The sequence below is a fragment of the Pelodiscus sinensis genome, chromosome 8 (genome assembly GCF_052426305.1).
Source record: "Pelodiscus sinensis isolate ZL-2025 chromosome 8, ASM5242630v1, whole genome shotgun sequence".
Lineage (NCBI taxonomy): Eukaryota > Metazoa > Chordata > Testudines > Trionychidae > Pelodiscus > Pelodiscus sinensis.
The window spans coordinates 22,291,250-22,305,154 of NC_143059.1; the positions used below are offsets into that span (position 1 = coordinate 22,291,250).

General features: G+C 44.1%; 1 protein-coding gene across 4 annotated transcripts in view; it reads right to left on the minus strand.

Moving 5' to 3' along the window:
• RHOBTB1 (Rho related BTB domain containing 1) overlaps positions 1-13,905 on the minus strand; it is a 120,959-nt gene that overhangs the window by 60,539 nt on the left and 46,515 nt on the right. For 2 of the 4 annotated variants that reach the window (XM_006113588.5, XM_075934868.2), the window contains 2 exons: positions 10,215-10,416; positions 6,128-6,231 (listed from right to left, as the gene is read on the minus strand). In XM_006113588.5, the coding sequence (XP_006113650.3) occupies positions 6,128-6,231; positions 10,215-10,406 (296 nt within the window). In that variant the 5' untranslated portion in view covers positions 10,407-10,416. Of the gene's footprint in view, positions 1-6,127; positions 6,232-10,214; positions 10,417-13,905 lie in introns of those variants that run through there. The other 2 variants (XM_075934871.2, XM_075934872.2) reach the window with 2 other exon arrangements.

Here is a 13,905-nt window from a genome sequence, read left to right on the forward strand (position 1 = left end):
AGAGGGCTAGAGAGGGGTAAGTGGAAGGAGATGAGGGAGGAATGGGACACGAGCCTCTGATGGGGAGGACTGGGGTGGCTCTGTGGGCTCCCCGGGGTGGAAGATCTCCTGCAGGGCCTCCTGGATCCTGACAGCCCCCCAATTAACCCTACCCCCGGATGGCAGCCTGCGGCAAGTGCAGCCGGGCTGATGGCCGAGTGCTGTGATGTGCCAAGTGCGGGCACTCAGGGCACTCCAAGACAGGACTGCTTTGCTGTCCCTCATCAAGGTAGACAAGCAAGCGGGGAACCCTGAGAACTGTCTGTCCGGGGTGGGGGTTGGGTCCCAATAATCACAGCCCTCAGCTAGCCTGAGGCAGCAGCTCCACACTCTAAGTCCTAACCTGATGCCCTGCCGGCACTTGTTCTGGCCAGCCTTAACTTCGGTTCAGGGTCCACTCAATGTGGACATGCTATTTCAAATTAGCAAAACGCTAATTCGAATTAGTTTTTAGGTCTAGATGCACTAATTCGAATTAGCTTAGTTCGAATTAACTAATTGGAAGGAACTAATTATTCTCTTTTATTTGGCACTGGTGAGGCCACACCTGGAGTATTACATCTAATTCTGCCTCCCCTCCACATTACAGAAAGGATGTGAATGCATTGGAAAAAGTCCTGCGGAGGTCAACAAAAATGATTAAGAGTCTGGAGCACATGACTTATGAGAAAAGGCTGAGGGATTCGGGCTTATTTAGTCTACAGAAGAGTGCGGGGGGATTTTATAGCATCCTTCAACTACCTGAGGGGAGGTTCTAAAGAGGATGGAGAGAGGCTGTTCTCAGTGGTGACAGATGAGAGAACGAGAAGCAATGTTCTCAAGTTGCAGTGGGGTAGGTCTAGGTTATATATTTGAAAATACTATTTCTCTAAGAGGGTGGTGAAGCACTGGGGCTACGTCTGAAGGTATCCCGGAAAAACTCCACCATGTCCAGGGAATGCGTCTGCTCTTCCGACATTTTTTGCGGAAGAACAGATACGCTCTTCGGAAACCTTGTCTTCCTTGTTTTACGAGGAAGAAGGGCTCTTCCAAAAGGAGGTGGCTTTCCCGAAATTTGGCCCAGTGTAGACGGGTCAAATTTCAGAAAAGCCTCTTCTGAAAAAACAATCAGAAAAGGTATGCAAATTGCGGAGCGCACTTTGCATATCTTTTTATGGAAAAAAGCACCAGTCTAGATGTAGCCTAGAATGGGTTATTTATGGCGGTGATGGAATCTCCCATCCCTAGAGATTTTTAAATCCTGGCTTGACAAAAGCTTGGCTGGGATGATTTAGTTAGGTTTCGTCCTGCTTTTAGCAGGGAGTTGGACTTGATGACTTCCTGAGGTCTCTTCCAACGCTGATTCTATGACAGGAGCCTTGGTTGACTACATGGGAGTGAAAAATTATGGTTTTGACAGCAACCACCTCCTCTTTTATTGAAAGTCTCTCAGAGCTAAAGAGATTGGCAGAAGTAAGAGAAATATTGGTGGTGAATTCATCTTCCAAGGGGTGCAGACTGACATGTTTCTATGGATTCAATTATGTTGAATTTAGTGGTAAAGGGAATTTTAATCACCTAAGAGTTGAGTGAATGCCCTCCTATGACTAACTATGTAACAGACTTGGAAGACTGATGAAATCAGGTCACAGAAGAGGCAATATTGTCGACATATGTTTAAAAGGACCCTGTCAGCAGCCTTGTAATGGCTCATCTACATGTTCATAAATAAGTGGTGTGGGAAAAGCTAATTTCCCACCATATGGTTTGAACAGATTTTGTTTGGTGTTGAGCTTATACTTAAGTTTCATTAAATAAATTATCATGGTTGAACTAGTTTACAGACCACATATTCCTATGAAAATAAATATCTGACTGAAATGGAATTAACTCCTTGCAGATGTGCATATGCACATGTGCTTTAGTGTTGTTTACATAAAATAATGGCAGGAAATAATTTCTCTTTCACTTTCAAATAAATTTGGCAAACAAATTCTTTTTCAATTTTCACTCCCAGCAGTAGGAGATCTTGACATTCTTATTCAAAACTAGACTAGATAAAATACTATAGAATTGTGAATGGTACCAAATAAAAAGTAGTATAAATTACTTTATTGTTATGCCTGCATAACGTGAGTTGGAGATGTGTTGGGGACACATTCACATGGTGGCAGCTTGAGCTTTATCCATTTCTCTCATCTAGGCTGCAATCTCTGAAAACACTGAGACAGAAGCATTATTGTTGGATGTAAAAGTGACATACATCTCAACATAAAAATTCTGATTATACCTCAGATCATGCCATCTTACCTTGCCATCCTTCTCCAGATTGTGCATAAAATTTAATCCTTCAGGACAATATGAATTGATGAGTATTAATCACCTTAAACTGGAACCTGCTTGAAATGAAAGAATAGAACCACTCCAGAGGAAACCCACCCTTCCAGAGTTGTGAAAAAAATGAACATTCTAGAACTATTTCCAGCCTAATCTTGTTCTCGAGTCTTTGTTTTTCTTAATCTTTCTATCAGTTTTCTTGTCCCTCTCCCAATTCCCCGTATGATTTTGATATATAACTAAACAGAATAAGGTCTAGGATTGATACTCCCCTTTGCATTTTTTAGAAATAAAAGCATTAATTTTTCCATCTTGTTACTCATCTCAATGAAAAATGGGGATGCAGGAAGGAATTTTATCGAAAACAAATCCTATCACGTGTTCATCATGTCACCTACAACACAACCTATTTATATATGATCCTGAAAAACTAGTGGAGTGATCTCCCCCAAAGAGAAACAGATACATTGAGAACTTGCTATCTCTTGTTTTGCCAGTTAGGACAATTAAAGATCTGGGCTGACAGATACAGACCTCTCTATGCACCAGAAGCATAACAGGATCTAATTTGCATAAAGCAACAGTTCTGAAGGGTATCTGAAGGGACATCTCATTAAACAATCATCCAGGCAGAGAAGACTGGACACCTGTAGGTTTAGCCTGAAGCAGTGGCATCACTCTTCTGCAAGATTTGATTTAAATTATAAGAATACACTTCAAAGTACCAAAAATCATTTGAAAACAATTTCTGTAATACATGTACATAAGCAATAAACTCGTCTGCAATTTATAAAGGCTCCTAGTTATAAAAAATGGTAAAAGAAATACGCTAAATATATTAACACTATATCAATCATTTTAGAACAGAACAGAATTGAACAGAGGAACCAAAGCCTGCTATTACAGGTTGTACCTACCTGGGTCCAGCACTCACGGGGACTGACCAGGGGAGGTCACTACTGGCCCCTCTGCTGCTGCTGGCTGCAGGCCTCCACTCCAACAGCAACAGAGGGGCCGGCATTAACTGAGTGGGAATTGGTCATGGGAGGCTCTGGGAGAAGAGTTAGGGTGGCTACAGAGCTCCATGGCTGGAGGCAGGAGCGCAATCCTGTGGGAGCGCACTGCGCTGTGTGGCTATTGGAATGCTCTGCCAGCCCCTGATGCTGGACCTTGGGCTGTGCTCCCAGACCTTGTACTCCTGGCCCCAGCCTCAGGGATCTGAGGCTGTCCTCCCTCTTCCCCTGAGCATCCTCCTATCCTGCTCCTTCCCATCTCTCCTTGAGCTTCAATGCGACAAATGTGCTATTTGCAGCACTCCAGAAGGTCTCGGAGGCTGGAGGAGGAGTTGCTGTGCACCTACGGGGATGCTGTACCAAAGATGTTGCCAGATGAGGGAAGTCCTGATTATAGAGATCCAACCTGCATTAAGTTTTACCAATGAAATTCCATTAATTATGGATCCCCAGTGGTTTCCTTAACATACAACAATTTTGCTACTACATACAAATGACAGAAGGAAAGCTACTGCCAGCTTGATAGGTTTCTAAAACAGTTTCTTTCTGAGCTAACAAATGTGAAAGTCACTCCACTCATGTAACTAGTCCCACCCAAGACCCGTTGGCTGTGTCTACATTGGCATCCACTTGAAAGTAGGAATAAGGGATCTTCCGGAAAAGGGCTTATTTTCCGGAAAATCGCGTCTACACTGGCGCTTTTCTCCGGCAAAAACCCCGAGTCGGAAAAAAGCGGCAGCCATGTAAATGCAAATGCCGCGGGGGATATTTAAATCCCCCGCGTATTTGCAATTCCGAAGTGTCTCATTAGTATCCCTTTTCCTGAAAGGGATGCCAATGTAGACACAGCCCTTGTGTGTACAGGGTTAGATTCAGTGACAGAGTGTCTGCTACAGAAATTTAGGGCTGTACTTTAGGGAGGAAGAGTAAGAGGAAATGCAAAGCACAACTATATATGAAGTCAGGCTTCACAAAGCTTTAAATATTAAAATAAAAATTGTTTACACCTGAAACCTTTATAAACATTTGAATGAATTTGGAAATTAAGGTCAGCTTTATCTTAAATCAATAATGTTTTCATACATGTTAAACTGATATAATCAAGACAGGCTGTATTTTAGGTTCTGATTCAGCAGAGCATGTGAACACATGTTTATCTACTCTGTTGACCTGGCAACTTAACTGTCTTTCAAAATCACTCCATACAACTTCTCTGCAATAGAAAGCACTTTGTACTCACAGCTATTCATAGAACACTCTTTTATGATGGCACTGGATATAAAGAAGGATTTACACATATAAAACTATGAACTTACACATGGAGCTTTACAATGTGAACATTTCAAGGGATTTCAGTACTAGATTCAGCTGATAGACCACCTTGTTATGGTGATCTTTAGGGAGAGACAAAGAACAGAGTAGGCTAACTCCTTTCAAAGTTAGTCATTTTATCTGGAACTTACTCATACAACTCTATACTTCAAGTGTATTGAAAATAGAACCACAAAGTAAGAACTATTTAGAGACATGAAGTATAAAAACTGGGACAGATACTATACACGTGCCATTTTTAACTGGAGAAAAGAGGTCTGTTAAAAATATCAGCTGAAACATCATAGTAGTAGAAAAAAGAAAAAGGAAGTTTCTGAAGGAAAAGAAATACTGACATTTTTGTGCAAAAAATAAGGCCTTGTATGTATGTCATAAAAAATCATAGAATTTTAGTTTTACATGCCAGTATTTCAGGTAGCTGATTCGCATTATGACATACTGAATTTTCTGCTGATCAGCAGCACCTCTGCTTGTATTGATAAAGGGGAAGATCCAACTTCCTCTGAATTAAATGGAAAGACTGTATTAGAATATAGGAATTATCCCTTATTTTGCACTTGCAGATAAAACCCTACTGCTGAATTCTCAACATTTACAAGATTACTCTATTAATGAGAGCTCTTGTGTAGACTTTCATGTAAGAGAACTCTTTTCTTCTGTTTAATTAAGAAAACAGGAAAGAGACTCCTGTCATTTATTGCACTGGTATTTAGATCAGGTCCTAAGACAGGTGTGGGGAACCTTCAATTCATGGGCTAGATTTGGTGCACTGTTTAATTTTGATCCAACCCACAGCAAGATTCCATGCCACTGACCAGAAGCCTTGAGTACTGGCTACACCTGTGGGCCTGGATCTGGCTGGCTGGAACAGGGCAAGCCCTGCACCTCGAGTTTTTACTTGCGTGTGGCCCCTGACTGATTTTCCTGTGGTTCAATGGCACATGACCAAAAAATGGTTCCCCATTGCTGTCCTAAGAATGACCCACCCAACTCAGCAGGGCATCTTCTTATTATAGCAACATAAGTAATAATAATCATCATCTACAACACAGGAGATTATGTTTCCCTCACACATCTATTTGTTAGCTCAGTAATAAGTGATTTAATTATACTTCATGATGTTTACTCAAACAAGGATAACTGGTGTTCATTTTCACAAAACCACAGCCTCATTTTTGCGAACACTCTTAATAGTCTGGAACATTACAGGCTTAGCACTTTAATTAAATGTAGAATGGTAAAACTGTATTGCCTTTTAAATAAGTATATTTTTAATCCTTATAATCGATATCTTCGTTGTAGTAGGCAGAAACATGAATACCTTTTATTGTTTTAAAGCCTTATGTTTCAAAAGTCAGAGTTGCAATTTTCTCTCTGATGAATATTGCTGCAACTATTATTTAAAAGTTAGACATGGCTCGTTTTACCTTCCATAAGCAAAACGCCTGTCTTTGTGGTGGTCACCAAAGGTATCCCAGAGTCTGAGAGAAACGCTCACTTCATCAACAACATCTCGGGAACGTTCAAGGACCTAAAACAGAATAGACATATTTTCTTCCTTTAATTAAAAACCTCGTGACAATACAATTGCTACTCTCCTTGTAAAAAAGATAAGATGTCATGCTACATCAAACTGGTATAGTGTTAAATTGTATAATGCATAAGCACAATATGAACATTTTAAATATATCTGTCACAAATATTTCAGAATATAACTGTGGAGTTTAGAGAGAAGGTAGATGCCCTCTGCGTTAGATGGTAACTACTTTAGGATCTGTAGTGAGTCAGTGTGGCTTCCTGATGACCCAAAGGGGAGCCACTAGCTAAGACCCCTTGGTGGACAGTGCCAGAGCAACCTAGCCACACCCACAGGAAGCAGAAAGGCAGGGCCAAGACTATAAAAGTGATCCTGAGAGTTCTGGGACTGTAAAGACTGAGAACCCAGTTGGAGCCCAGAGGCTGAGCAAGCCAGACACTCTCCCTGTGTTCCTGAGAACGAAGGTGTGTCTGCCCCACCCTAGGAGGGAAGACTGGGTTGGTCGCCCCGACCGCTGCCAGGCCCAGAAGCCTGGCCTGGCTGTCCAGGGCCCCTGCCAGGCTCAGGAGATTGGGCTGCACTGCCTGGACCGCTGCTGGACCCTGATGCGGAGCCCATGGACGTGCTGCTAGTGCCATTGTTCCTGGCAGACCTCGAGGAGCAGAGGCTGTGGCAGGTAGGCCCCCAGAGGGCACTAGGAAGCAGCCTGGGATAGCCGACACTGGGTCAGCTGAGGACATGGAGGTAAACTGGGCAGCACGTTATGGTCCAGATCCCCGCTGACTTAGTGACCAGATCAGCGTGTTGCGGCCCGGATCCTCGCTTACCCAGTGACAGCCTATGTTGCCACTATTAGCGCTCTGGGCTGGAACACAAAGCAGCAGGTGGGCCTGCATACCCCCCACCTCCCTGCTACCGTACTCCTGGGTGGCAGGCTTCTGCCTGTTGGGGTGAACCCCCTGTGCTTGTCGGCTCTCCGCCAGTGAGGAGACCTGACCCCCAGTCTGAGCTTTAAACTGTTGTTTGTTGCCCTGCCCGGAGTAAGGGCCCAGCCTCCATACTGCTGCTCAGCCCTGCAGAGCCCTGACCCAGGCCATGACTGTACAAATTGTTTATCAAGCCTGCAGCCAAGTCTAAGTCCTTAAACTGCTTGCTGTTGCCCCAAGTTATAAAGTATAGATTTATAACTACTGCTCAGCCTGATCCCCTGAATTGTTTATAGGGGTGTTTGCTGCTCTACCCTGGACAAAGGCTTGACTTTACTAATTGCTGTTCAGCCTGCAGCCAGGCCTGAGCCCCTGAACTGTTTATTATGGTGACCATATTTTCTGAACCAAAATTAGGGACACGCTACCCACGCCCCCTGACCTGTTAGCCCCACACTCTGGCCTCCTGTTAGCCACGCGCACTGACCTCCCGTTAGCCATGCCCACTGACCTCCTATTGGCCACGCCCCCTGCCACAAAAAATCCCACCCCTGGAGGTAGAACTCCCGGGGTCAAGGTGGATACATGAATAGAAGTAAAGGATGTCATGTGACCCCTCTAAGAACTCCTCTCACTGTCCTCCTACCAAATAGGATGGGTTTGGCTCCCACAGGACCCCCCATGCAACTATTCTGCAATTGCATTAACCCAACTTGCATTGCATTAACTCAGGGGGGAGAGGTGGGGCGAAGTGTTCCCTCTAAGATTTTCCTCCCATAAGCAGAATGAATTTTGTCTTATGCACCAGTATTGAGGTCAGGTGTGCTTGTTCGGATGTGCCATTATGGCACCCAAGTTATTAATAAATATCATATAAACCTCTCTCTTTTCCCTCTGCTGCCATGTCTCCTCCCCTCCCCTCACCCCATTTCCTCCCCTGGTGCCTGATCCCCCCACCCGTCACTCTCCTCTTCTGTCCTGGCTCTTGCCCTTCTCAATCCTCTCAGCCCTCCTGGAACCTGCCGCCCTCACCTGCACCAGCCCTTCTCTTCCCTCTGTGCCCCACTCTGATCATCTGTAGCTACCCCTCCCCATCCCCTCACTTAACAGCTCCCTCTACCCACCTGCCCTACCTTTCTCGTCTCTCATTTGGTGCCTGTTCCTCGCTTCCCCTTCCTGTGTCTGCCCTTCTGCTTCACCCCCACAATTCTCTAGCACCTGAAGCTTTCCTTACCCCTGCACCTTCCTGGTGTCTTACCATTCCCTCACTGCCCCTGCCCTTCTTGCCCTCTTTCTTCTGAGTGCCCACCCCCTCACCAGCCTTTGCCCCAGTTCCCCTCATGTTCCAATGTGCCCTCACACACATGACTTGTTCCATCCCCTGCCTTCCTCATGCCCACCCCTTCTTTCAATGCCTCTTCTCCGGGCACCCACTCCTCCCCTCTCCTCTTCCTCCCTCTTGCCCCCATTGTCCCTCCCTTCTTCTCTCCCAGCATCGCCCTGTCCCCTCCTTTCTCCTACCCCCACTGACACCTTTCCTCCCCTCCCCCCTCCTGCCCTTTTCCTCATTGTCTCCTCTTGGCACCCTGGCATTTGTCTCTCCTCCACCTTGCCCCTTGGTGCCTGCCCCTTTCTTCTCCTGACCTGCCCCTTCCCCTTAGCACAAGACCCTTCCTCTTCTCACCCCCTTCCGCTTAGTTCTCCTCCTGTCCTTCCTTCACCTTCTACCTTCCAGAAAGCAGTTTTCGGGGCTGGAACCTGTGGTCCAGCCCCAGAAGCCCCCACAGCCCAGGCCTCAGCTGCCAGGACTGGAGCGGAGATTACCCATGGTGCTGTTTTTAGTGTCGCAGTCCTGCCCCGCTGGCTGCCTGGCTCCAGCTGGAGCCAAGCGGCAGCTGCATGAGGCATATTTCAGTGAGGCTGCTCAAGCTGGAATGCACCTTGCGCAGCTGCTGCTGGACTCCAACTGGAGTCAGGGCCTCCCGCAAGGACCCAGACTGCAGCACTAATAGCACCACAGGTGGCCCCTGCTCCAGTTCTGGCACTTGCCCAGTCTGAATGTGCCCCACCCTGCAGTGCTCCAGCCAGGCTCTGCGCAGCTCCTGTTGGAGCTCCAAGGCAGCCTGGAGGAGAAGGAGGCTGTGCCGGTGGACCAGGACCCCGTGCAGCAGAGGTGGTCCCATTAGGGGAGGGAAGGGAGGGAAAGAGAGGGGGGCCATGTGCCACCAGAAGCTGGCCTGCTGCCCTACGCACCCTGTGGGGGGGGGGGGAGGGTTGGGAGGAGGAGGGAAAGAGGAGGCTGTTGTGCCATGCTGGTGTCCCCATCAAATAGTGAAATGTCCAGTGGGGCTTTCCGGGACATTTCACTGCTTGATGGGGCACTGGGACAAAGTATTTAAATTTGGGAGAGTCCTGGAAAAAACAGGACATATGGTCAGTGTACTGTTTATGGCCTTGCCTTGACATTAAAACTGCTGTTTAACTGGGCTGTAGGCTGCTGGTGGGCCAGCCCTGGAGCAGGGCTTCTCAAGCCCCTTCAATTGGTCAATCCACAGTGTAGTGCAGCCTGGCCCTCCTTCAGCTAGAGACCAGTACAGGCAGTCCCCGGGTTACATGGATCCGACTTACATCGGATCCCTACTTACAAACGGGGTGAGGCAACCCCGCACTAGCTGCTTCCCCCCAGCAGACCAGGGAGACGCGAAGCTAGCGCCCCCCCCCAGCAGACCAGGGAGACGCGGAGCGGCTTTTCTCAGCAGACACCTCAGCTTGAGAATAAAGGACTGAGGGAAGTGAGGTGTGGGAGAATAAAACTGAGCTCTGGAGAAATGTTTGGCTAGAGTTTCCCCTACAATATGTACCAGTTCCGACTTACATACAAATTCAACTTAAGAACAAACCTACAGTCCCTATCTTGTATGTAACCTGGGGACTGCCTGTACAGGATCCTTGTAAATACCCATTACCTCAACTTGAACACTAAATAGCTTATCAATAAAAATACAAACTTACTGTATGAAGTACACATTTAATAAACTTGAAAATCCTTACCTCTTGGCAGACACGGTACTGATCAATTGCCCAGACAGTTGGTACATGAGTTGCCAATAGCTGATACTGTGTCAAAGTAGCATTGCATGCCCTTGCGCAAATTAAGCGAGTCTTCCCCACTGCATTATCGCCAACCACCACACATTTTATAGTTTCAACGTTGGGTCTTTCGTAGTCCATGTCAGCATCCATTTATTAAAAACTGCAACACAACAGTCACATGCTGTTTCTAATATCACAGAACTTGTATTATTTACAATCAGGTCCATCTACTTCCACTTGCTAAAAGCAAGAACGAAGTCTTATGGTCATGCAAGTTATACTAAAGTTGATGAACAGTTCCTTTATACACTCCACCCAGTCAATGAAACAGAACATTTTTGTTTTGACCTTGAATTACTTATTTCAGTTAGCATGTTATTGTCTCCTAGGTCTTTTGTAAACACAAATCTGATTGCTAAAGATAAATGTTGGTGAAGCTTATGTCTCAGCAACTATTTTTTATGTTGTGAAGCAAAGGAGACTAGAAATCAGTAGGTCCGATTGTAGGAATTTCAGCATAAACTTGCTTTGTACTACAAGTTATGCCTTGCATTCTGTCCTTTCAAGTTTTGGATTATGAAAGTCAGCCTAAAAAGACAAGAATATAGTTAGAACCTAAGTACATAAAGCCTGGTGAAAACTTATTCACAATTAAAAATGTGCAAATATCTCACTTGCAAGATGGCAGAAGAGCTCTGACTTTCTGAAACTCATAATTTATACTGATTAAATTCGACTCAGCAATTACTGTATTCTGCATATATATCATATTACCTCTTTGTTTTTATAAGATACATTTGTACAGTCATTTTCTTTTATGAAACTAAATAACTACAAAAACACTGTAGAATGTCTGCAAATCAAAGTCAAGTAAAAATTAAAACCAAGAAGTCTAACTAGAACTTGTACATACAAATGTTTTCTCATTAGCAAAATCTGTTTGTAAGATACTAGAACTGTTTTGCTAAAAACAGAAATGTATTATCTTTTTTTTAAAACATTGTCCATCTGGAAAGTTGAAACTGGGCAGATTTCCTTAATAAGCATTTGTATGTGTATTAAATCACCAAGTGGGTAGGACTCGGGGGGATTTAGGAGCAGAGAAGGAAAGCTTTTAATTTTTAAAATGAAGTTCCTTAGACTATCTGTCATTTTTCCCTCTGAGAGAAATTAAAGATCATCGTTCAGAATATCTGATTTTGCTTTCCTAATCTCTAGTAATCGTTTTACTGACACAGTGTCTACTGCTGAATATCAGTAAGGAAGGAGAATAAGAGAAAATATAAAGCACATTCATAGGGTAAAGGTTGCCTAACAGACTTTAAAAACAGAGACCTACATGCAGCTTTCACTAATTGCCAAAATACAGCTCATTTTTACAGTGTTAATTTTTTCTGCAGAAAAGCATTTAAAATTAAGGAACAGATAATAATTAAGACAGTGAATAATTTTGCTTTTCATATTGTTTATTCTAAATGCCAATGCATTCATCTAAGATAACTAAAGAATACATATTAAATCATGCCAATTTTTTAAAAAATGCTGCTTTGCTGTTCTTTCTTTGCAATCACAAATCTATTATGTTCTATGACTTCAGAATAAGTAAATCTTTTTAGCAATTATTGGACCATGACTCATTTAATTGTACTTATTTTATTACTTCTGCTGTATGACCTACAGCAACAAAAGTCAGTGTTGGAACTATATACTACCGAACCCACTTCTTCAGTTTACAATTAGATATTTTTGTTTGGTGCTACATGATGACTGTTGTATTTTTGAATTTATACATTTAAGGTTTTTTTAGTTACAGAGTAACACTGCAGACTACTCCTCTGAAGCAGTTGTAAATGTTTGAAAAAGGAAGGGTTTCTTCACATTCAGATCTTGATAATCTAAGAAACTTAATCAAACTATCAATAGAGTCTATATGCACCAAAATCTCTTTGGGCTCTCAGAAATATAATCAACAGTGTGCTGATGGTCAGCAGTCTCTAAGATTAACTGTTGATCTGCTAGGAATCCAGATTTGGGTGCTTTCTGCATTGAGCTTTATATGGTAGTCCATACACTGAACCACTACTTATGGCAATGACAAGTGGGGGCACAGCATTTTTGTGCAGGTGGTTGGAAAGAGTCAGAGCCTTGGTGCCACTCTCTCCCAAACACGTCACCCAGTATTGCCACCTAAATGATGGCAAGAATAACCCACTAAAGCTGCATAGTCACTGGAATATTTAGCACTTGGGAGGGTTTTGACAGTCCAGATCTCACCACATGTCCTCCATGCTCTGTTCCCTTTCTGCTCACACAGTATGCTGTCTTTTGCTCCTTAAGCAGCACTGCACATTATGATTCCTTTAAGGGCGCAAAGGAAACAGCAAGATTATTTACCCTTATCTGACTGGCACTAATTTCCATGATTTCGTGATGTAAGCTTTCAGTCTCATCTATGGGACTCTGTGACAATTTGGAGAATTATGTACAATTTATGAATTCCAGTTTGAGGTCATGAATATGTATTTCTTTAGCTACCATTCAATTTTGAATGAGGAGCTTGCCTGCTTTCTCTTGTCTTTTCACCTCCATGTTTGACTGAAATTACAAAAGGTAGTGACACTGCTACCAAAGGAGAGTTATTAAATCTTGATGGACCTCTATTCACACAGAAGCACTCTTGGACAAAGAGTTGGCTACCATCCAGATGACTCAGTCTACGAAGGTGAGCTGATACCTAAGCAACAGGCCATTTCTGGAAGAATTTGATCACTGAAGGAGGTGATCAGGGGATCATGTGACAAAGGGAACCTGACTTTAGAAAAGAAAGTGTCTCACAAACACTACTGGGGAGGAGGAGGAAGACAGACAGATAGACATGCATTAGGACTAAGAGTAAACTGCATGTTCCAAAGGAAAAGCCATGTGAAGATTCCAACCTCAGCACAAAGAATGCTCAAAACTGGTGAGGAAATTGAGACAAGGATGGACATTCTATGTTCTACTGTATTAACTAGAACTGTTTATTTCTTGAGCTGAGTAGGGTGTAGTTGTGGTAGAAATCTTTGCAAAATGTGTGAGTTGTGTGCTTTATTGCAGGAGGAGTAACGGTAGTTTGAATTAGGAGCTTTAATTCAAACTACCTAGCCCGTGCCGCATGTAGCCGTGGGCAGGTAGTTCGAACTATGGGGCATTAAAAAATGGCGGCGCCTGGGAACATGTACGTAAATCCCGGGCTTCATTTGCAAGTTCGAATGACTACATTAGCCACCCTAGTTCGAACTAGGGTGGCAGTGTAGACATACCCTGAGATGTGTTGCTCATGTCCATTCCATGTAGGCGTGTGCGCACAGCATGCACGCGTCATTGAAAATTTTCCCCTTAGCAGTATCTATTAGGCCAGCAGAGGAGGCCCCTGGACTGGTGCTGGTATACCGGCCAATATATACCCCTGCTGTCCCTCCATCCCTGTGATCCCTTCTTATCAGACTATTCTGAGAAAGGAGAGGCGGGCAGGATTTAGAACAGACATGAGCAACAAATCTCGAAGAACAATAGTTATGAGGTAAGTAACCGTTTGTTCTTCTTCGAGTGATTGCTCATGTCCATTCCACGTAGGTGACTACAAAGCAGAAACTCCAGGAGGCGGGAT